The sequence below is a fragment of the Pinus tabuliformis genome, chromosome J (genome assembly GCF_031772625.1).
Source record: "Pinus tabuliformis cultivar Carrire ecotype Pingquan chromosome J, CPIR1, whole genome shotgun sequence".
Classification (NCBI taxonomy): Eukaryota; Viridiplantae; Streptophyta; class Pinopsida; order Pinales; family Pinaceae; genus Pinus; species Pinus tabuliformis.
In genome coordinates, this window is record NC_142295.1 from 876607626 (window position 1) to 876632653 (window position 25028).

Here is a 25028-nt window from a genome sequence, read left to right on the forward strand (position 1 = left end):
TATAATTTTGCATCCACGTTTGCATCCTCATTTGTGTCTAGGTTTTCATCAACTACTACATCTATTTTTGCATCCCTTTTTGTATCCAATTTTGGACCGGGATTTGCATCGGGTTTTGTGTCTCGTTTTGCATCTACTTTTGCATCGACTTCTATTGCATCCACTTTTGCACACAATTTTGCATCCACTGTTGCACCCATTTTAAATTTCACTTTTTGCATCCCTTTTTACATCTTCATTTGCATCATACTTTGATTCTTTTTTTGCATCTATCATTACATCCACTTTTGTTATGCCACAATTTGCACCATGTTTTGCACTCACTGTTGTATCCACGTTTGCTTCCAATTTTGCATCCATGTTCACATCCTCTTTTGCATCAAATATTGCATCTATTTTTGCATCCACTTTTATGTCAGGTTTATGCATTGGTTTTTGCATCTCGTTTTGTATCTACTTTTGCATCTACTTACATTATATCCATTTTTTGCATCCAATTTTGTTTTGCCTGTTGCATCAATGTTTGCTTCCACTTTTACATCCATTTTTACATCTTATTTTGCATATTTTTTGTCTATTGTTACATCCACTTTTGTTGCACCATATCTTGCGCCTACCATTGCAACCACATTTGCTTCCACGTTTGCATCCCCTATTGCATCCACTTTTGTTTCATCCATTTTTGCATATACTTTTGTTTCCGTTGTTGCATCCACATTTGTTTCACCACAATTTGTGCCAAGTTTTACACCTACCATTGGACCCATGTTTGCTTCCAATTTTGCCTTCATGTTTGCATCCAAGTTTGCATTGACAACTGCATCTACTTTTGCATCCACTTTTGTATCAGGTTTTTCATGTTATTGTGCATCTACTTATGTTGTATCCACTTTTCATCCAATTTTATTTCTATTGTTGCCCCCATTTCTATGTTCGCTTTTGCATCCCTTTTCCAACACTCATCATATTTTCTGCATTGATGATATTCCTTATGGCATTGACAATTATGAACAATTGATGACAATGTCAATAATATTGACAATGATGAAAATGAAGATGATGGCGATGACATGAATTGTGATTATGATGATAAAGACGATAGTGGTTACAATGACAATGATGATGATGGCAATGATTATGATGATGACGATGCTAATGACATTGGCGAATCTTCCCAATTTTAGATGTTGTCATTGTCATAATCATAAGCATTATCTTTGGTGTCATGATCATCATTTTCATCTAGGTCATCATCAAAAACAATAATGGCATGAATGATGATGATGCATGATTACAACAATGTTGATAGAAATTACATTAATGATGATGATGGGGATGATAAAAATGACAATGACGATGATAATGGTGGCGATGATGATCATCATCGATCATCTGTCAAAAATAGAGTTGTTATTTCTCTTACGTATATCAATGTGTCCTAAACAACCCTTTTCTAGCACTGATCACATTTTTTGGGTTGATGATATTTCTTACAACATCTACAATTATGAACAATTGCAAACAATGTCCATAATGATGATGATGATGGCATGAATGGTGATTATGATGATAATGTAATGATGGCAATAACAATGACAAGGATGATGGTGATGATGATGACAATGATTATGACAATGAGAATGACCTTACAATCTTATGGATTCGTGAACAATTACTAGTTTCAATACCATCTTCTGGATACGTATTACTATCATACTTTTTAAATTTTCTGTCTCTCTTGAGGTATCTTACTATAATGGTGTTGTCAACACTAGAAAGATATCTTGTTGTAATGGTGGTTCTAATGTTAGCACTAGCAAAGTTTAGTAGGGAGGATGCTACTACAAGAGGAATTCCTTCTAAGTGACTATGGCATTCAAAATGAGGCTTTATGGGCTGCTTGTTAACACATGTTCTCATGCTCATATAAAATTAATGTGAAAAGTTGCTTTAATTGGTTCCCATGCATAATTGATATTGATAATGGGGTGGTATAAAATTGTAATGGGCATATCCGTTTGTTAGTTATGATGGGTCAACAACATTGAAACCATCCAAGTGACATTTCACCTTGGAACAATCGTCACTCATGCGAAAACACGAAGTTTATGTAAATGAAAGTTGTGATTGTAGTGGAATTAAAACCATCGAGAAATATCAAAGAAGACGCTGCCTACCAGTTTTGAAAGACAACCAAGGCATTGAACAACTATTTGCGTTAGGATGTAGTGAGGGAATCGAAGGAAATTTGGCAGCCCTAAGTTGCCATTACTATTGCCAATCACACATTCAATAGTAACCATAAAAGGTAGCCACATATAAACAGAACCTCGAGGTGTTGACAGTCAGAATCTATTGTAATAGCTTTGACGTATATATAGTTTTGTGTTTAGATGAGAATGAAGTGGGCTTCATCCAGGGTTCGGCTCAATCCTCGTCCATTCCATGCAGTGGTGTTTAATTCGCCAAGCAAGAGAATATTACGTGAGTGTTCAGAGTTAAATCAACAGAAATCAAGGACGTGTGATTGTCAAATTATTGCTCCTCCCTTATGATTGAGCGCTTGATGCGATGGTCATTATCCTTGGGTGATACTTTTATTCCCCATTTTCTATCGAAAAAGTAGCGTTTTTCTATTCGATTATGATAGGATTGGATGAACGCCGGTTTGGGTGGATGTAGACCCATGTTTTTTTGTGGTGATCTTCAAATGTCTCGAGGATAAGAAAAAAATCCTTGACCAAGGTCCATGGTTTTGGGGATGAGTTGGTCTTCTAGTGAAGCCATGGTTTCCCAACTTCAATCCTCTCACTATGTTGCCGATGACTACTCTAGTATGGGTAAGATTCCCAGTTTTCCCATTCACTTTACCCATCTAGATCTCTTAGAAAAAGTGGGCAATTTTATTGGAAGATTCGTCAAAGTAGACAGGGAAATACTTTTGAAAGGCATTTTCACCTATGTTTGCATATGTGTTTAGGTAGATCCCAATGAAGTTTTGCGAGATAAAATTGAGCTCAAGTGGATGGGAATTGTGTATTCCCAACCCCTGGACTATGAAAATACAACTTTTCGATATAGGAATTACCAACAATATAGACACCTTCAAACTGTCTGTCCCTTTCCAATAGGGGCTTCCTCCTTACAGTCATCTAAGAACTCTAGCTGCAGTTGGAGGGATCTTAAGGAAAGAGAGGGATCCAAAATGTAACACCCCTCCCTTGTGTGTCAAACTTTGCAAACCTAAGCTGAGAAAAGTTAGGTATGATGTGTAATATAAAAAGTAAATACATTATTAATAAATTAATCACTTGGAAAAGCGAGACACCAAGAGATGAGATTCTTGCCAAATCACATTGGTGAATGGGAAAGGATAATTCTTTCATGGTAAAGCTTCTCGATTTAATTCTAGATAAGTTGGATGGATTGGAGATAAATATCCATTGAGAAAAACATAAAAGTTGTGCGGGAGAGAAAGGCAATCTTCTATGAGGAAAATCCTCATGGGAGAGAAAGGTGAGCTTTTATGAGATAAGCCTACGCAAATGGATAAAAAGATCCATAAAAGCGAGACACCGCTAATGGAAACCATATCCTTCCATATGCTAAGGTCAATGGTGAAGTGGGTCTAATCTCTTGCTATGGAACTTCATGCATGGGCAAGGAATCAATATCTACCTACTATGCCAAGGGGACTATTAGAAGGGTACTAAATAGGACTAAAGACTATTGGCTATTGGAATGGCTAAGTTATACTAGATCTAGATCTTTATCTCGGTAGAGAAGAGAGTAAAGAAGTGAAACGTAGAGATGCGAGTATCATATGTCTAGACGAGTATAATATGTATAGAGCTCGAAGAGAATGAAATTCTCTGAGAGCTAGCCATGGCTCAAAGAGCCTCTTTTTAGTTGTTGAATTTAATGTCGATTGCTTTTTCCTTTCCCTTATTTCCTCTCTCTTATTCTTTTTTCTTTTCTCCTTTCTCTTATTCCCCTGTCCTTTCCCCCCTCTCCCTACCCGTACCCCACCCTCGCCCGGACGGCCCTCAAGCGTGCCTTCCCCTATCCTCGCCCTATGACCGCTTACCGCTTATCTTTTTTCTTGAACTCGTACCTTTGATGGCTCCTACGGAGAGCATTTCGTTCTCCTGCGGTGCCCCCCCTTACCTCTTTCAGAGTAAGATAGACTTCTTTCTTCAAACAAGTAAGAGTTGTTCGAAAAAAAAGAACAACCAACAACACCCAAAGTACTCATACCGACTTTCTCTCCTACCGAACCGAAGCAAAGCGTAGGTAACCGACTTTCTTTCTCTCGATACGGCAACCGAAGCGAAGCGTAGGTAACCGACTTTCTTTCTCTCCTACCGAAGGTAACTACCAAAGGTAGGCATTCATTTACCGAAGGGAGGACGACAGGTAACTGACTTTCTTTCTCTCGATATGACAACACAACTACCAAAGGTAGGCATTCTTTCCGGCATCTTTCCAACTCTTGCTCTTACCTCTCTTTCCAAAGGAAGGAAGGGGGGTGTGGGGGGAAGGAAGGATCAGCTTCCTTCCCACCGCTAATGAAGGAAGGGGGTTGTAAGGAAAATATTATTAGTGCCAAATGAAAATTTATGTTAGGGATGCTTTCACATAGTTTTGTAATTATTATAAACATCACATACATAACAACCACAAATAAAAAAAGTATGTAATATATAAGAACAAAACTAATGAAGTTGTTAGTACTAAAATGAGGCATATACTATCACATGTAATCTTAGATATACTTAGTGTGAAACACCATGACATCAATGTCTGAGCAATTTGTAAATGTGCAACAAGGGCTCAATAGGGGGCTAATATTTATTTGATAGTCACGTTCTTGGCTTTGTTGCTTCATTTGAAGGAAGGAGGACACTATTGAATTATTTCAATTACATGGTTCACACCTTCCAAGTATTAGTTAACTTGCCTAAAAAGGTTCCTAACACAAGTGATCAATGCAAATATCACCCATAGGCTACTTTTGTTCACAAAACTTAACTCTCCCACTTTATTTTTGTAAAGACCCACTAATTCAAGTGTAGCCATGGTAGTTGATGCACAACCTCATGTGCACCAAAAAACATCCCATAACCAACCTCCTCGAACCAAGCTTACCCTTCCACTCCTAACACCAAAATGTGCAACACTTATCATAGGGTCCAAGGGGTATTGTCCTTGGTGGCCTCTCATCACTATTGATAACTAGGGTTGAAATGTCACACCCCATGCTTGTGAAACATCTACATCATTTGGCACATTGAATTCCATCCATGCGCACCAAGTTCTAATATGCATGCATGCTTATCCTATATCTGCTTATATTTAGGAATGCCAACCATGACATAACCATTACAATATCTTTCTTCTTATTCTTCTTCTTCTTATTACTATAGAAAAAAAGGACCCTTTTGTTATTCACGAGGAAGAAAAAAAGCACAAACATTGACAAAAAGATTGTAACTTCTGTCATTACAATGGGTTGCCAGAAGACAAGGCATCACGACCCAGAAGAAGAGAAAAAGAAGTTGTTGTAAAACCAGGGTTTTACAATTTTTTTTTCTTCTGCAAATTATAAGACTGACTAGAAATGACAATAGCATGCAACCAAAAATTGTAGAAAGTGTATTATACAACCACGAAGAGGGCCCTACTATGAGAAAAATGAAGACAGTGACTAGAAATGACATTAGCCTGTAACAAAAAATTCTCGAAAGTGTATTATACAACCATGAAGAGGCCCCTGTCAAGAGAAAAAGAAAGACATTGTATTTGAGGCTAATTGAAAGTTGAATGTAGACTCACTTGAAATTTATAGTAAGCTAGTTGATAACTAATTGAAAATTTGACTTAAAGCCGATCCATATTAGTATATGGGCATCGAATGAGAACTTTGAACTGGGTTGCCAACTAATTCATCATAATATATGTAACCTGTCTCCAGACAAATAATTCTTTTTTAGGGAGAATCTACAGTTGTATTTAGCTCCCTATGGATGTGATGGAAATTGATTTCCTAGAAGTGGTTCTTTAACTCCACAATTTTGCTTTTCCAGGAGGATAAACTTATAACTTCCAACTATGCTTTACTGTCATTTTCTTTTGGCTCCATTACAATATTTGTATGTCAACAACATGGCACACTACAACCAAGAAGATGAACAATTACATCATTAAGAGTTACAAAACCATCTTGCCATCGAATAACCAACATTAATTAAACAACCATTTAACAACATAATAGCAATTACACTATATATATATATATATATATATATATATATATATATATATATATATATATAGATCACATTACACGTATAAATACCGCATTTCAATAGAAGTTAGATGAATTGCGCTAGTCCCAAAGTTTTGCTTTGACTTGATTTAAACTCTTCTTCACTTTGTGATTTTTGTGTTATCCACTAGCATAGACCCATCTTAAATATAGATATAATATGAGCGGAGAGGGATCCAATTTCTTCATTGGCAATTATTTTTTATGAGCAAACATTATTTAAATGTTTTGTATTTTTTTTTTTAATTTTTTTTTTTTTTTTAATTTATTTTGGCCGACACTAGCAAAATTTCAACTTTGATGATGGACAAACATCGATGTAACCATACTAGGCTGTAGAGTGAGCTTGGCATATTCATATTATTTTCATCCTCAACATTGAGGATTGTATAAAGCTCAGTGGAAGATGCCCCTTGGAATGATGGACAAACATCGCTGTAACCATACTAGGCTGTAGAGTGAGCTTGGCATATTCATATTATTTTCATCCTCAACATCGAGGATTGTGTAAAGCTCAGTGGAAGATGCCCCTTAGAATAGTTTTGATGCCCCCAAAATGACTTCCATTCTCAACCCCTCCCCATGACATTTGAACTTAAGACCTCGTAACAACTAAACCCCATACAAACCAACTACCCTACAACTTATCATGGATCAACCACAACAATACTTATTATAATAATTTAAAACCAATATTTCTAATTACTTTTCCATATTTATCTCATTTAAAAACCCCTCAACCCCATCCCATTATTATTACAATAAACACAATAATATATCACCGAGGAAAGAGTTCAAAATTGCGAAAATAAAAAACGCACAACAACCTCTCGTCCCAACATGACAACATGAATGAAGTAGGCCTCTCATGTTGGAGATGATTTAGGGGTTATTCCATGGCCTTCTCTCCCTTTGAAACCCCCAACCATCCCTGTAATAATTTATTATATTATCTTTAACGATGCTACTTTTACTCTCAATCTTTAACAGCTACCGGCCTTCCCTCTTCAAAACCCTTATATAGAGTGTTTTCTCTCCATCGACCTCAAAAACCCTTATATAGAGTGTTTTCTCTCCGTCGACCTCTTTGCCCTTTGCCTTCGAAGCATTTTTGCACAGTTAAATCCTTTGTCCAAAATCCTCGGGGTTTCGCATTCGTGTCTGATATTGGGCGAGTTTCTGGCATATTTTGGATCCATCGATTTCATTCGAGCCCTCCCTCTGTGCACTATATGGTATTGGGATGGTTGGAACTCAGGAGGATCCTGTTCTTACACGGGCAGTAGATGACGATTCGAGAGAGAACGAGGATGATGCCGGAAAGGAAGAGGACACTGGAGCTCAGGTTGCACCCATTGTTAAGCTTGAGGAGGTTACTGTCACCACGGGCGAAGAAGAGGAGGATGTCCTTCTGACATGTAAATTTCTTAATCCATGGCTATTTCATGATTTTGTTTTCTCAGTTGAAAGTTGTTTTCATGGCCTCTTCGGTGGCCCTTTTCCTGTGCACATAAATGGGACCTTGACTATAAGGAAGATGCATTTGGGCAGTTATTTACTTCTAATTTTTCTCCTTTTTAGTAAGATCTGTTTTTATCGGGTTCTCGATGTTTTGTTCGCCTGTTGATGATGATCGGATTTGTCATTTCAATGGGGTGCTGAAGAAGTTCTATGGTAGATGCATTTAGCGGGCTATGGTTTGTTTTATCGGGTAATTAGGGTTTTGCTTTTCTGTGTATTTTGTGAGTTTCTTGTTGTTTTGATGTCCCATTGATATTTTGATCAGCATTTTTTGATCTCATTATGGTCTGTAATAATTGTTTTCCTATGTTGATAGGCTGCCGATGAATATTTTTTCGGGGATGCATTTGATGGTTTATTTGTTATCATTGGGGGTTTTGTATTTTGACGAGTCTTTTTATATTTTGTTGAACTATAGGCCATCCTTTTTTCAATGTCTTTATAGTTATTTCTTCCACGCCTCTCTTGCCTTCTAACTGCTCGTTCATTTGTTCCCATCGTTCCCTGTTGTAGATTTGCAACAATGGTTACTTCCTGTCCTATTTCTTCATCGCTTGGAACTAAAATATGCCTTATTTGGGTATCTTCTGCTGAAGATTGGAAGGCTCTCCTGAAGTTTGCATAAGATGTGGGCCTTGCCAGTCCAATAGACCGAGTTGAGTGACCTTGCCAACTGACACCATTGTTCCTAGCCCCTCTGTTAGCTTGACTGATATAGGAGTTTGAGTTTTCTTTCTTTTGTCGATGCTTCGAGGCTGCTTCTTTCTCATTCTTTTCCTTAATCTTCCCAGCAACTTCTTTAGGGAAGAGAAGCTGAACTGTGTTCCAAAGTACAGTGTTGATCTGACAATTCTGAAAGTCCCCCCTGCAATGACAACCAATATTTTAGATACACTAAAAATACGTCATGATTTGAAATTCTAAACCCTTGTGGGCTTCAATTGGCAGGGGAGTGGTTTGTGGTAAACTTCCCTATATAAATATCAACCAAACTCAAGATTTGCAATTGCTATATAAAAGTCTCAAAGTCTTTATGGCTGACAATATAAAATTTGCTCAAGCTTCAATTTTTCCTGGACTGACCTCAATTGCTGGCGGCATTTAGGGCACCGTGGACCACATTTCTCGATTGCATCTTGCAAGCACATCTTACAGAAACTGCATAGAAGTTTCGGTAGACAAATTTGAGAGCAGCTCTAATATACACAATTCAGTAGAGATAAATTTACACAGTTTAGTAGAAATTTTCTTGCATGGTGGGACTGCTGGAGTTTTTTTAGCAGTAAAAAATTACCTATGGCCACAAGATGTGGAGGAGGGTTCGAAACAGATATCAAGACAAACCTGCAAGAAGATGGATTCTTATCAATGACAGTAAGCATAAAAGAAAGAATTCATACCAGTTCTGAAAACAAATGTACCATTATCCCAGACTAAGGTACACAATCGAGTTATGAAACTCCTTTTCGTTGAATAACAAAACAAGTACAGCACTCCCTTTTCACCTCAACTATAGCTTTCTATCAAAAAAGTTCCATATGTAGTTATTACATAACAATAATCATAGTTAAATTACCGCACAAGAAAGCTCTTCTTTCAATTGCTCCAAACAACTAGGTTTGGAAAGTCCCTTCTCACTTCCATATGGACTAGATTCGGCAGGTCTAGGAGATCTTTCCTTGCTTTTAGCTGGCCTAGGTTTAATTTTGGGACTGTCGCCTTGTAGCTTTAAAGGACTATTCTTTTTCTCATTATGTGCTGTAGCATCTGTAGAAGACTCATCTGGTATCGCATTCCCTGTCAAGGCCAAAGTTCTATATCAGTCAAAGATTAACCAAACATTAAAACAAGTTTCTTCTTATCTTCAATGCTTATGGCCTTGCAGTACATGCTTGTGTTGTACATAAATATTTGAACTCAATTTTGGACAAAAAATTGCAAAGCTCCCTTGTGATAGACTCTAAAGTGGCAGAACTGTGCATTTTGTGGAGGTATTGAGCAAGTAAAAATACCTATACCATCGTATATCAGTTTTCCAGTGACAGTACTCTGCATCGTATGGAGGTATTGGGCAAGTCCTAGGTTTTAGCAGCCCAATATCTATGCAGCCCAATAGCTTAAGTTGTTATTTTCTCCTTAGAGTGTTGGATTCAAACTCTCCAAAAGCCAAAGATTGCTCGTAACGCAAAGAATGGACTTAAAACCTATAAACAGTTGAACTTTTGGTGCAAGTCATTTGTCCCTGGATTGATATGGGAAGATCAAGCCTATAAACAGTTAAGCCTTTGGTGGAAGTCTCCTCAGTCCCTGGCTTGATGTGTCAATGTATTGGTCATAAGATGTGGGGAAATATGCTACATCAAAACTACTTGGTTGCTGGAATACTGACAAGGCTTGATGTATAAATATCTTGATAAAAAGACATAGGGCAATTCGCCACTCCATCAAAAAACGAGGAAAACAGGTCACTTGAGCAGTCTCAAAATAACTGGAATCCTTATCTTCCTTCAAGATCAGAGTGCTGGATTGTTTGGTGCTATATAACAGCCAATTGTTGAAATGTTGATTACATAACTAAGGCCTAATGAATGACTATTGTGTAATTTTGTCATAGCATAGGAGGCAATTAAATCTCTGTGTTGGGCATGCAAAGTTGCCTGAGCCTTTTGGGATTGGATCGTTGCTCAGTTCACAAAACTTTTTGTTGATCTCTTTCATTGGAAAGGGGATATTCTTGGCAAGGGTGGATGGTCTGACAGTATAGAAGAAGAATCTGGAATGCCATAAGATTGAAAAGCCTTTTCCTTTATGTGGAAAGGGCGATGTTGTACCACATTTGATGAGGATGCCAATTCCTTTCACTTCGATGAGATTGCAGTTTTTAAATCAGATTTGACCACACTGTTTTCTGCCAGAATGAGGATTTTCAGAAGTATATATATTCTGCCAAAATGAGAATTTTGGGAAAATACGCACATTCTCTTAAGATCGAGGTTAACTTTGCTATTTACCATGGGGTAGAATCTATAGACCTAAGCTTTAGGAATGATGCGTGATTCTGGTGTATTTCCCACTGTTTAGTAATGAATATAAGATGCAATTAAAAAGGAAAAAAGAAAACAACTACTTGATTTCATTTTGTATTGTTATGAAAAGTTTGGCTTGGAGTAATGAAATGCAGAATCTATAAACAGTGGTGACCGGAAACTCATAAGATATTGGTGCAAATCTCCCAAACCCCAGTGAGAACATGAATACTTACTAAGCATGACTTAATGTTAGAGCCCTCAACTTAGAGAGTTCAAAATCAAATGTTTACCTTGCACAAGTTGTGCCTGAAGAATAGGATTAGGTTCATTTGTTTGAGAGACTGGATTAGGTTCATTGCTTTGAGAGAATGGATCATCCTCCAGGCTGAGAGCTCCAACACGATGCAGGTCGATGGGATCAATATCTTTACTTTGCCTCCTTGCCCTTCGGTGCCTGAAAAAAAGAACCAAAGCTGAATTTATCAGCACCAACATCAATTTCATACTGCAAAATAAAATGATCACCAGGACTGCTCTGAAGGAAATTTGGAGACATTCAACCATGACAAATGATTTTTTTAGCAGCAAAAGGATATGTAGTGGGAGTCATTGAAGTGGTTTTCACTGTAAACCCCTGCTGGCAACTACAACTTATAATCTAGCATAAGTTAAGAAATTTAAGGCTTAGCAAAGACCAAGATATCCAAAGACATACCCATGATGATACATGGGACACCTACCCTTTTAGACTCATCTCAATGAGGCCTTTTAGACTCATCTCAATGAGGCCTTCTAGCCTCATCTCAATGAGGCACAGGCGCAGAACTCTCAAGACATAGTGTGAAGTTTTGTACTCAAATGCACACCTTAACCTAGGAGAGGGTGGACCACCCAAGCAACCATGTGCATTTATCTACACAAATACACGCCTTCATCCAAGGGTAGGGTGTCAGGTGAAGGTGTGCAAACCATTTTTTTTAAAAACATGATGTTTAATAAGCAACAGAACTACTTTTTAAGCCCTGGGATTAACTCTTTCAAAATTAAAATCAATAGAGAGCTGCTCATCATTACCTTCTTCCAGCGCTTGCTGGTGTTTTAGCCAGAGCAGGGGTTCGGGCCTCTCGCTTCCTTTGCCGTGATTCCCTAACAGGCGAATCCTCGACAACCAGAGATTCCAAGTTCAAATTTCCCAGAGAGGAGGACCCTTCTTCGAAACTCGCCAATAAGAGTGCCTCATCGTCCCATCCGGCCATTGCAGCCACCGACCTGAAGCCAGGGCTAAGAATATTCTCTCGAGACTCATTCAAAAGCACAGCGCGGGCACTCATAAATCCTCTTGCTGCTCCTCCTCTGATATTCTCATTGCCCCTTGTTTGAAGATCGATCACTTCTGAAACCTCTGTTTTCTCAACAACCTCGTCCTCGCCCTCTGTAACTTCCACAATCTCAGGACTCTTCCCCACGGTTTCTTCTTCAATTCTCTCTGTAACGTCCGAGCTCTGCTCTTGTTGGCCCATGGCAGACTTCTTTGGTAGACAAACACATTGCTGTGAGGTGTCTTTCTGGTTTAAGGTTTTGCAATCTGCGAGCTCGGACTGTTGGGTGGAAGCATCTTGTTGTAATTTCATTTCTGTCACAAGTGTTAGAGGAATACAAGTCATTTACCCTGAGAATGGAATTTTTAATTAAAAAGGAGAAAAAAAACAGAGCCCAGGAAAAAGAGGTGGAAATGTAGATCGAGATTTGAATATGAACTCTAACGGTCCTTTGCAACGGCTAGTATTTATCGTTTGACCTTTTGATTAAGACATAGGACTCAAAAATCACGACCTTAGCCTTATTGGGTAAAGTTCAAATTAATATTGCACAACTCAGATCCCTCCAAAACCGCTTAATAAATTATATAATAACATTTCTAGATTTTTTATCCCGATTTTTGTTTTTTGATCTCATTATGGTCTGTAATAATTGTTTTCCTATGTTGATAGGCTGCCGATGACGATTTTTTCGGGGATGCATTTGATGGTTTATTTGTTATCATTGGGGGTTTTGTATTTTGACGAGTCTTTTTGTATTTTGTTGAACTATAGGCCATCCTTTTTTCAATGTCTTTGAAGAAGTGATAGGCTTAGAGCAATTGAATTGTAGGCCATGCTTCTTGACAAATTGATGAACAGATGTAGTTCCTCGTGTAAAGTATCACCTTAAATCATACAGTTAAAAAATAATAAATCTATGGTTAAGTGTCATTTTTAAAACTATTTCCAGATCCCATGTAAGTTTGTAAAGTTTCACCTTCAATCATAGAACGTAATAAAACTATGCTTACTGTGGGTCACAGTGAACCATGCCCAAGTCCCAATGGAAGCTTGTGGGTCAGTTTCATTCAGATGGGGATATCATACCTGATATTCACAGCAATGTGGGTCTCTCCAAACATCTTACGCTATAGCATATACCCTGTCTTCCTCACAGACAGCATGAAATGCAGTTTGCACATTGACATTGTGGTATACAGAGCATATGAAGATGTTTTATTACAATGCAAGAACACTGGTATCATTCACATGGATAATCTGGGCATCCAGCTTTGGTGTGTTGGGTGACATTGGTGTGAACTGGGGAATTTTGTCATCACAAAGACTGGCTCCCTCTATTGTTGTGAAGCTGCTACAGGCCAATCACATTATGAAAGTGAAGCTCTTTGATGCAGATCCCAAGGTCTTGGAGGCTCTGATATTCAAGTCATGGTCGGCATTACTAATGACTTGCTGGAAACTCTCAGTTCATCTTCTGAAGCTGCTGACATGTGGGTTCGTGACAATGTCGTACGCTATGCTTTCAATGGAGGAGTCAATATCAGGTACATCCTTATATTTTGGCTTTCCATGTGTCTGTACCAGCTCTATTTTATTAGTAGTTTTGGAAATCTGATAGTCCACTACACTATAACTAAGAACAGCTCTCTCCAGCAGGTACTTACATCTGAGAAGCTCAACGAGTTACTGAAGCTAATAAAATAGTTCATAGAATCTCAAGACCTCAATACAAAGGTCAAAGTTTAAACTAGGTTATTTTCATGCTGTATAAGTTCTTGATTTGAGTGGAAATTTGGGGAACAGAAGTTATTTGGTGATCTGGCTTCTCTGTCATTATATTCCTTAGTTCTTTGAGGTAAACTGTATATATATCCAGCATTCAGATCATGTTGGTCTATTGGCATACAGTACAATGTTTTAACTTTTCACTGAGTTGCAAAACTCTTTGATTTATCCTGGGTTTTCCGAGTTTATGATTTCCCAGTTTTTGCTAATTTTCTCCTGAGCTTTCCGAGTTGATGACCCCTACCGATTTTTGCACCAAACTAATAACTTCCTCTATGATGTAGTTAGAATCCATAGTTTAAGGAGATTATATATCTGCGTCACCCATTGAGACCATGTTGGGCTGTTGGGTGGTGTTACAATTTCAATGATGCTGCTCTATGGCCTAATATCTTCCTTATTTGATGACGTTAATTTGTTACAAGTAGTTGCTGCAGTATATGGCTTTTAACATTTATAGACACAATTTTATTCGGTGCATCTACTGCTGCTGGATCATTTTGCCAACCAACAATTAGAAGGTCATCCTTCGCTTATCCCTGTGTTTAGGGGGAGATGTCATGCTAATCTTGAGCTTGCCAAGGCCATGCAGCCCTAGGTTCTCTGATTGTCAGGAACACCCATATTTGTTACATGAGTCCAATCGAAACTTGAATAACGTCATGGGATATGAAATTGGTATCATTGGTTTTTCATCGGTACCATCCGAGCCGCAGTTTGCCAATTTTTGCCAATTTTTTTTGCCGATGTTTCCGAGAAGATATTTTCTGTACCCTCTGCCGATTTTTTGCCGATGCCAATTTTTTCAACACTGTGCTCGATATAGAAGGCATCCTAATTGGTTGATCAAAATATAGGGTGAATGTCATAATCAGACAGATGCTATGGTCAGCCATTTTGAGGTGTTTGTTTTATAGACTTCATTGGTTGAGCACATTGGGTACAATGACTGACAACATATAACGTGTTGATCCAACATTCTGGATCATGTGACTATGAAGGGTTACGACCCAACAGTCTGGACTGACGTACACCAACTAAAGACTTAGTCACTAGTTGTCGCTTTCTTCTATAACGTATTGAGCTCTCACACACATACACATACAACTTTCTAATGATTCTCACATAGACAAACTCTAATGCACTCTCAAAACCAGATCACAATGGGCTCATGAAAACTTCGCTTTCATAACAGAACCAAATTCACTTAACTAGGTCTGGCAGCCCAACTAGCACATAGACCTAAATCTTAGCTCTCATAAGCAGCTTTGGTGCCAAGTTCCAACTTAATAATTGCGTGAACAGTAATGCAATTCTAGACTAGTAACCGTGAAAGAATATAAGAAGCGTAAATCAACTATTACATTCCAGTTATAACATCTCAAATGATTAAGCACATTGATATAGTTCATCTCTAACCATAATATAAATTACATAGCAGCATGCAAAATGGGCTCCGGACCGCAATACCTATCATTTAAAAGACAAGGGCTGTCAAACAAGTTGCCAAAGGATGGATTCACCTCCCAGCCGTAGACATTCCTACATGACTGTTACACCCAAGCATGGCTAATGATATGATAAGGGAGCACAGTTACGGGAGCATACCTCTCTCAGTGTCACAAATTACAAACAGTTTTACAACAGAAATCACCTAGCTGTACCTAACCAGGTTTAGGTCTTCTTGTTGGCCTCAACTAACTCATGTGAAAATCAGTATGCTAGCCCCAAACTACCTTGTTGATCCCAACTACATAAAGGTAAGAGATATGCTAGATCAGGCTTTTGTAGGAGAGCACTTCTACTGGCTCGCAACTTCACTTATGATTATGCACTCTACAATTCTGTGACCAGCTGAATGTCAAGCAATTGAACCGCGATTTAAATCCTATTTTGTCAGCAATAAGTACTATACTTTGTCTTTATTTAGTGTAGAGAACCAAGCACTTATTCTGCTCATCTATAGAAGGGACAATGGTTGTTTGCCTATGAGGTATAAGGAAATCCTATCAGAGGTTTTGTATTTTCGTATGGAATTGAATCATACTCCTGCACACTGTAACATTCATATATATCAACCTGTAGAGGCTTTAGTAACACCTGGTATTCTGGTTAGTGATTTTATTGGACCTCATGTGCATATCCTACATGCACAGGATGGACTATTCATATGTTACAGGGTATTATTCTTATTATTTAGGGTGCACATCTTCAGGTGCTCAAGAACGATTACTAGAACAGTCAGTTAATTCTGCAATTTAAAGGATGAAAAAGGAGGTTATAGGAGTCTAGTTTTGGTTCTCATCCACAATGTCACACTAGTCTGCCTGGGCATGGTTCTCATGGTTTAATAGTGACTTGAGGAGTCCAAGGACACAGATCACTAAACACGAACAACTAAGGTAGCCCAAGGACAATAGCCATCTTTACACATTAATTAACAGGTCTTACATTAATTATCCTAGGGTTTTTTAATACTTCCAAATGCTTAAAAAACAGTTAGCAGAGCATTCACATTACACATTCCAGCAATCTTTTCTATAAACCAACCAAATGCAGTCAGGAGAGCCCTCCTTTTAAACTATACAACCTTATTGTTAGTATGATCAACCTTATTTTAATATATAATGTGACAAACCGTATGTGACAGGCAACTGGAAAACTTTTCTCGCAATTGACTAAGCGACGTCCTGCGAGCCAGACTTGAGACGGAAACCCTCATCAGAAGTATATGCTTGGCTCTTTTCCAAACAAATGAAGAGTCAATCAGGTTTTGTGTAATCACTTCTGGTATCGTATTGGGTTATTTTTAGAAGCGATAATTGGATTCGGATTCTCATCGAGTGAGTTGTTCTGCTTTCTCAATTTGAGAGGGTTTGTTTGGAGGGAAAAACGAAAGAGGACATACAAGAATAGGGAGGGGAAAGATGCAGAGGAAGAGGATTGAGAACATTGTCAGCAGGCAGGCTACATTTTCGAAACGTAGGTGGATTGCTGAAGAAAGCTTACGAGCTCTCGGTGCTGTGCACTGCAGAAGTTGAACTTGTGATTTTCTCCCCAGCAGGAAAGCTCTATGAACTGTAATTTAGTGCAAATCCTACTATTTTGATTCTAATAATCATGGCTATGCAAACCTCATGAGATTCTTACTAATAACCCCGGTGGTGCAAGCCCTAGTAAGCTCGATGTTGAAAAACTTAGTGTAAAACCTCCAAATCGCTGGTTTTGTTGTAGTGCTTATTGGAGAGTATATAAAAAATTTCACACCTTTTTATGAGATATGGGAGGAAAACATGTTAAAGATTTTTAATAAATATAAAATTTCCAAAATGATGCTAGTTACGTGTGATTCTTTTTTCATTGTTTGTGATTATGAAAAATGAAACTCAATGTTTTTTCATTAGTGCACACATATTTCATTCCAGAGCCGATAACAATAAAAGTGAAGAATTTATGGTCCAACGTTATAATTAAGGGAGATGTTTAAGGATGACGTTTGAATTTTGTTTTTCATTTTAAGACATTTGGAGCAAATATTAGGAAGGACTTTGAGAAAGGATTGTCCTTGATTTTCGAAAATGGAGTTGTTCCTTTCCAGCCATATGCCCCAAGTGACCATCAAAGGGAGAGCTCATATGTTTTTTGGATGTTTTCTTTATAGCCATTTTTTTACACATATCCATAGAGTCCCCATGCCATTGATGTGAATTACTTGTTCGGTTTTTTTTAACCAAAATTTTTAACCAAACAAGAAAAATTTAAAAAATGCCTCAAGATCAAAGACTGAAACAAAGTCCTATTGACATACCTTTTAAAGTATGGAAAGAACTTGTAAAATCATATGAGAAGTTGGATGCACAAAGAAAAGCCGACAATGAGAGCATTCAGGTATTGAATTTTTCATTAAACATTATTTAGAATGTATTAATACTTGTAAGTATCTTAGACATGTATTTGTGTGAAAATAAATTGAATTGGTTTATGTTTAAGGACAAGGCATCCAAGGCGAGGTTAACCTAGACAAAAGTCACTCATCGTAGTGGCCAGAAAGGTTTAAAAGCACTGATAACAACCTTTGTAAGTATATTAAACATGTGATATTTTTTAATAAATTTTGTACTAGAAGAAAGTCATTGTTATCTAATTTCTCCCTATTTACTGATTGATAGGAACTAAAATATGGAAGACCTCCAAATCATTTGGAAAAGGAGGTGCTGCAGCAAAAGAGATGGGTTGAATTTGTTGTTTGGATGGACTCTATGGTATGTAATCTTAGTTGGATTTCCAATATACTTTTAAACCATATTTTCATTTTATTTTTTAGTACTATTAGATATTATATCTTACCTCATTTTATGGTTAACATTGTATAACAAAAACATGCGTTGTGTTATGTAATTAATACTAACATGTAATATTGATTTTTTTTGTCAGAATGCTATAGGTAATGATTGCCAAGACGATGATCCAAATTATGTTCAACATATATCAGGAGATGATGAGGATGAGGATGGGGATGATGGTGGTGAAGGAGGAGATGATGATGATAGTTGCGGTGTTGGTGATGATGTGGATCAGAGTAATGAGGATGGTCAAGATGATCATGAGGATGATCTTGGTGGTGGTAGCTAGGCATGCACATGCATTGTTTTTTATGAAGAAATTATTGTGTAGAATGACATTGCTATGTTTAGATGGGTGTTGTGAATTTACCCTATATCAATGAGACATTTTGATTTTGTAATCATACGATGAGTTTGATTTATGTATGTTGTTAATTTATCGTAGAATAACGATATTCATGAAATATTTTGATTTGTTAATCATATTTGAATTTTACTTGTTTTGATTAAAAATAATACTGATTTTATTAGTATTATGTTGCTATTTTATACATGTTTTGAAAATTGTTAATGACACTTTGTTATTTTTTTGGATGGATGTTGTCAATTTCTCTTAAATTTCTTTACAAATGATTTTGAATTGTGATATCTGCTTTAATGATATTTAGAAACTATCATATATTTCACTATGAATCTATAAAGGGGGTCATATATGTAAAGAAAAATATACTCTATATAAGAAGTCAAATGCGGATGTAACCATGGATGCAAAATTGAAAGTAAAATTGGATGTTAAACTAGGAATTAATACAAAATGCAAACAATTGACATACAAAGTGTTTTAAATTAGAAGTGAAAAATTGTGCAATAGTTGACACAAAGAAGGGAGCAAAACATGGCATACAAAAGGATATCAAATTGGGCAAAAACAAGGACACATAAATGGGCACCAAATTAGATGCAAAAAAAGACAACAACTAGATGTAAAATAAGATGCAAAGTTGAGCGTTAAAAAGAAGCAAAAAACGTTACAAATTAATATGACAAATGATGATGCAAATAATGGTGTAAATTTGGGATGCAAACTTGGGTGCAAAAAAGGAAAAAAAAAGATGTAAGAAAAGACATAAAACAAGATGCAAAATGGGGCTGAAAAAGGTGAAACCAAGGATGTCATATTGGATGTAAAAAATGATTCCTAATCACATGCAAATTTAGGCTCGAACTCAGACACAAAATTATATGCAAATGTGGACACAAAATGAGGCAAAAAAAGATGCAAATTTGGATGGTGAAAACGATGTAAAACTAGACACCAAAAAAATGCAAAATTGGATGAAAAAGTCGGTGTAAATAATGGTGCAACATTCGACACAAGTAGACACAAAAAAATGGTGCAAAAAGGGGCATAAAATAGCTTAAAATTGGATGCAAAACTTGGTGCAAAAACAAATACAAAAGTAGACATAAAAAATGGCTCTAAATTGAATGTACCATTAGACACAAAATAAGATGCAAAGGTGGACACAACACATGACTCAACATAAGATGCAAATATAAATGCAAATTTGGATGCTCAAAATGATGTAACATTAGATGCAAGAGATGGTGTTAAAAATGATGCAAAATTGGATGAAACAAATGACGCAAAATATGGTGCAAAATGAGATGGGAAAAATGGAGACAAATCAAACGTAAATGTGGATGTAAAAAGTGGTCCAAAAAAAGATGCAAAAATGGGCACAAAAATGGATGCAAAATTTGGTGCTAAATCAAATTCAACACATGGTACAAAGATAGGCACCAAAGCTGGTGCAAAAATAGAAGCAAAAACTAGTGTAAGACTAGATACAAAACCTGGCGTAAGACTAGATGCAAAAATTGACACAAAATAGATGCATAAAAAGACGTTAAATTGGATTCAAAATACAGTGTAAACTTGATGCAAAAATGAAAGCAAAGAATGACACAAAATAGGAAGCAAAAGAGAATGAAAAATAGATGCAAAAAATGACACAAAACTAGAAGCAAAACCTGTCATAAAATAAGATGCAAATCTTGGTTCAAAATTTGACGCAAAAAATGATGCATAGTTTGGTGTAAAAAATGATGCAAAATCTAGCGTGAAAAAGGATGCATAATCAGGTGCAAAAAAGGACGCTTTAAAAATTGTACAATAGAGCCAGATTTAGCGCCAGGTTGCTCATCACAATTACAAAAAAAAATGCACTAAAATCTGGCGCTAAATCTGGCGCAAATCCCTGGTTTTGTTGTAGTGCAACCACCTTTTCTTCTATTGCTGCCCTGATTGCTTTGGCTTCTGCCCACTTAGTCAAATAATCATTGCACACAATGATGTGTTGTTTTTGATTTGAAGGAAGGTTGATAGGCCCAACAAAGTCAATGCCTCACTTTTCAAATGACTCGAAAGTCACTTGAGGCTGTAGGGGCATTTCATACCTTGGAGTTGGCTTTCCCATACTCTGGCACCGATCACATTGACTAACATATTTCTTCACATCCTGATGAAGAGTAGGCCAGTAATAGCCTACTTGCAACACCTTGAATGTTGTCCTCTTTACTACAAAGTGACCTCCACAAGGCCCATCATGACAGGTCAGAAGGATGACAAAGACCTCCTCTTCCCTTACACATCTTCTCAAGATCTGATCTAGGAAAAGTTTGAACAGATTGCCCCCAATCCAGGTGAAGGGGGCACTCTTCCCGATTATCTTGCTCTTCTCTCTGGAGGGCAGGTTTGGTGGGAACTGTGTTGACACCAGATAGTTTGCTATATCATCAAACCATGGGGAGAGCACTAAAATAACAAACAAATGTTCATCTGGGAACTGATCATCCACCATCCCTTCTTCACCTATAGGCAGATTCACTCTAGACAAAAAGTCAGAAACAATATTTTCTTTACCAGGCTTATCAACAATAGTTAAATCAATCTGCTGCAATAAAAGTAACCATCTCATGATTCTAGCATTTACATCTGGTTTGTTCATTAAATATTTAATTGCAGCATGATCAATATGCACAAATGTCTAATAACCTGTAATATAATTCCTAAACTTGTTCAATGAATGCACAACATCCAGGAGTTCTTTTTTTTGTCACAGTATAGTTTAGTTCAACCTTTGATGGGTTTTTACCGGTAAAGTAGATGGCATAAGGCAATTTCTCTTCTACCTGTCCTAAGGCTGCTCCTATGGCTTTATGTGAGGCATCAGCATGAATGTGAAAATGGAGGGCCCAGTTTGGGCCTCTAAGGATTGGTGCAGTGGTTACCTTATCCTTTAAAATGTCTAGGGCCTCTTGACAGCTCTTTGACCATATAAATTAAGAGTCTTTGGCCAATAATCCAAACAAAAGAGAGGCTATCTTACTGAAGTCTTTTATGAATCTTCTGTAATATCCATCTAGCCCTAAGAAACTCCTAACATCTCTCTACTTTTGTGGAGGAGGGACCCTTTGAATTATTGCTACTTTGTTTGGGTCCACCTGCAGTCCTTGCTGAGATATTGAGTGACCTAGCACGATCCCTTCAGTCATTAGGAATTCACATTTTTCTGGATTGAGGGACAGGTTCATCTCAATGCATTTGCATAATACTTTGCCTAAGTTAGTCAGGGCCTCTTGGAAATCACAGCCATAAGGTGTAAAATCATCCATGTAGATCTCCACAGCATCATGAACTAATTCAACAAAAATACTTAGGACTGCTCTCTAGAAAGTGGCAGGAGCATTGCATAGGCTAAAAGGAAGGACCCTATAGGCAAAGGTACCCCAAGGACAAGTGAAAGTGGTCTTATCCTGGTCTTCTGGGCAGATTTGGATCTGGTTGTACCCATTGAATCCATCTAGGAAAGAAAATAACTTCTTCCCTGCCAGGCCATCTAACACTTGGTCAATGAAGGGTAAGGGAAAATGATCCTTCTTGGTGGCTTTGTTCAGCTCCCTATAATTGACACAAATCCTCCACTTCCCATTTTTCTTGGGCACTAACACCAAAGGAGAGACCCACTCACTGTCAGAGATAGGGTAAATGAACCCTGCATCTAACAGTTTCTGCAGTTCTTCCTTGACTATGTCTTTGAGGGCTGGATTCATCCTCCTTTAGGGTTGCCTGACTGGCTTGCAGCCTTCCTTGATGTATATGTGGTGAGTACACACCGAGGGGTGTACTCCCTTCATTTCCTTGTAGTTCCAAGCAAAGGCTTCTAGGTTCTCTCTCAATAAGTTGCATAGTTGTTCCTCCTCTGAAGTAGAGAGAGATGGATTAATCTTCAAGGCTTTCTCTGGCCCAAATTCTATAGTTTTGGCTCGGGTTGGGTTGGAATCAGCTAATCATAAGTCAAATGGATGACTATTCATTGTTTCTTTTACTTCTTCTTCTAGGGGTAATGGACTGGGAGTTGGACTTTGGAGCAGGTGTTCAATTACATCGTCCTCATCTTACTGTCCTCCTCCTATGATGGCTTCCAAAGTATACAGTTCAGCAGAATAAATATCGTCTTCTTCCTCCTCCTCCAACCATAAAGGTAAGTCATGTTCTAGGGAGGATTGAGCAGGAGGGTATAAGACTAATTGCTTGGACATATTCCCATTCTTGATGGTCATATTCCCAGCTCTGCAGCTGATGTAGGCATTAGTTATGGCCAACCATGGCCTCCCAAGGATGAAAGGGTAACCGGTAAGCTTAGCCTTGGGCTAGAGAACCAGGAAATCTACTAGGTACTCCTAGGAATCAATGGAGACCATCACATCCTCCACAATTCCCTCAGGGGTGACTGTGGAATGGTCTGCAAGTTGCAGCACTGTTGTGGTCTTCCTTAATGACCCTTGAAGGTTAAGCTTGAGCATGGTGTCCTTTTTCATCACATTAATGGCAGCCCCAAGATCAATTAGAGTGTGAGGGACAATGGTGCCATTGATGTGGACATCAACTACAGGGCTTCCAGGGTCTAAGTATTTTGGACATATTTCCTACCCCAACATTAAGTCAGATAACTTCCCAATGACATTAATGGTAGGGGCATCCCTTTTTCTTCTTTCTGGATGCTTAAAACACTTCTCCTTAATCAATTTATTGTAAATAGGCACATCTTTGATTGCCTGGGGAAGGAGAATATTTACACATAGGTTTTCCAGTTCTCCCAGAAGTTCAGTTTCTTCTAGGGTAGGCTGGTGTGGTTGGGCTAATCTTTCAAGAAAGGGTGGATTTGCTTTAAGGTTGCTTTCCTCTCTTTTTTTCTCAACCTCCTTATGTGGAGAGGGAGGTTGGTTATTTGGGAGAATTCTCCCATATCTCAGGTTGATCTCCTGAATTTCAACAACATAAGTTGGGTATGATGTCTCTCCACCGTATGTTTGTTGGGCTTACCTATTGTTTGGGTTTGGATTTGGCTAGGCAGGCATCTGGGGTTGCCTAGGTGGAGCAAAGTGCAGGAGCTGTGGTTAGGTAGGTGATGGAGGCAATATGGCTGGAACATTGTTGAATTGGGGCCTCCACCCCTGGGGTGGGGTATTCCACTAATGTTGTGGCTGATTGTATGGTTGAAATGACTGGTTGGGTGGCTGGGAATGATATTGAGATGCATAGGACCAAGGAGGGGGTGTAGACCAAGAAGGATTGGCAGGGGGTCCCCAAGAAGGTGTAGTTGTGTTTTGGTTGGGTCTATAATATGCATGGGATGATCCTTGCATACCCTGTTGGTATGGTCTAGGCCCAGGAGGTCTCCTCTGGTTGATGTAGCAAAGTTGCTCATTGACCCCTTCAGCTCCTTGGTATACAACTTTGAGTCTAGGTAAGGAAGGGCACTTGTCTGTGGAGTGGTTTTCTTCACAGACTGAGCAAACCTCAATATAGTTTAATGGGCATTCATTCCTAGGATGCCTTCTGGTGCATCTAGGACAGAAGATGGCCAGGGCTCTCTCTGCTTCCTCTTGCTTTCTTCTGATATTCATGGTATCCAATTGCAAGGCAAGGGTTTGCAGCATCTCACTTTTGAAGTCCTCCAACATATTTCCAATTTCACCCTTGATGGATGAGTTGGAAGACGAGGTACTAGCCATAGGTTGACTACTTCTACCATTGTTTCTAGTTTTCCTAGAATGGTTTCTAAAGAGAGTCTTCATGTCCTCATAGGGTAATTGGTAGATATCTCCTCTTGGTAACATATGTAAGGTGTCTAGGATATCCTCCCTTATTCCTCTAAGCAAGACTAGCTTCAGTGACTCAGGCTCAAGTGTGCACCTGGCCCTTTTGTAGTTGAGCTGGAATCTTTCTTCGTAGTCTTCTAGGGATTCATCATGGCCTATGGTCATCCTGAAAATTTCATCTTTAGCGTTCTTTGACCTACAGTAGTCCCTATATTTGTTGTTAAAGGCCTACTACATCTGAGCCCAAGTTGTTATGCTATCTCTAGGTAAACCCATGAACCAGCGTAATGCTGCATCCTTGAGGGTAGATGGAAACAGTTTCAACTTCTACTCATCATCTGTGTAGTCATAGGTTCGGAAGACAACAACAAACTCAAATAGGAAAGTGTCAGGGTCCTCTATGGTCAAGCCATGGAAATGAGGTAGAGCAGAGGGGCTTATGTTCTTCATTTTAGTGTCCCCATTGGTTTCCCTAATGGGGAAGGCACTCACAATTCTCCCTCTATCTCCTCTGTCATTTAAGTGTTCAGCC

At 38.2% G+C, this 25028-nt stretch overlaps 2 protein-coding genes across 9 annotated transcripts; one reads left to right on the top strand and one right to left on the bottom strand.

Annotated features, from left to right (window-relative positions):
* The first annotated feature begins 7296 nt into the window (after positions 1-7296).
* On the top strand, positions 7297-18811 carry LOC149229471 (uncharacterized). 8 transcript variants are annotated; one of them, XR_016247934.1, is made up of 5 exons: positions 7297-7746; positions 13223-13744; positions 17976-18062; positions 18155-18247; positions 18420-18811. XR_016247934.1 is itself a non-coding variant. In XM_089378664.1 (5 exons), the coding sequence occupies exons 4-5, from the start codon at positions 18236-18238 to the stop codon at positions 18615-18617; spliced, it is 210 nt and encodes a 69-aa protein (XP_089234790.1). In that variant the 5' UTR covers positions 7343-7746; positions 13223-13744; positions 17976-18062; positions 18155-18235; the 3' UTR covers positions 18618-18732. The 8 variants fall into 8 exon arrangements, 5 of the variants coding, with proteins under 5 accessions (XP_089234789.1, XP_089234788.1, XP_089234791.1 ...); XR_016247935.1 differs by having other exon boundaries at positions 7307-7746; positions 18420-18732; XM_089378664.1 differs by having other exon boundaries at positions 7343-7746; positions 18420-18732.
* Positions 8111-12542, bottom strand: LOC149229472 (uncharacterized). Its single transcript, XM_089376874.1, has 6 exons — positions 11953-12542; positions 11169-11332; positions 9426-9646; positions 9144-9193; positions 8933-9007; positions 8111-8714 (listed from the first exon to the last, which is right to left on the bottom strand). Exons 1-6 carry the CDS (start codon positions 12540-12542, stop codon positions 8111-8113), a joined length of 1704 nt encoding a protein of 567 aa, XP_089233000.1.
* Positions 18812-25028: the final 6217 nt, after the last annotated feature.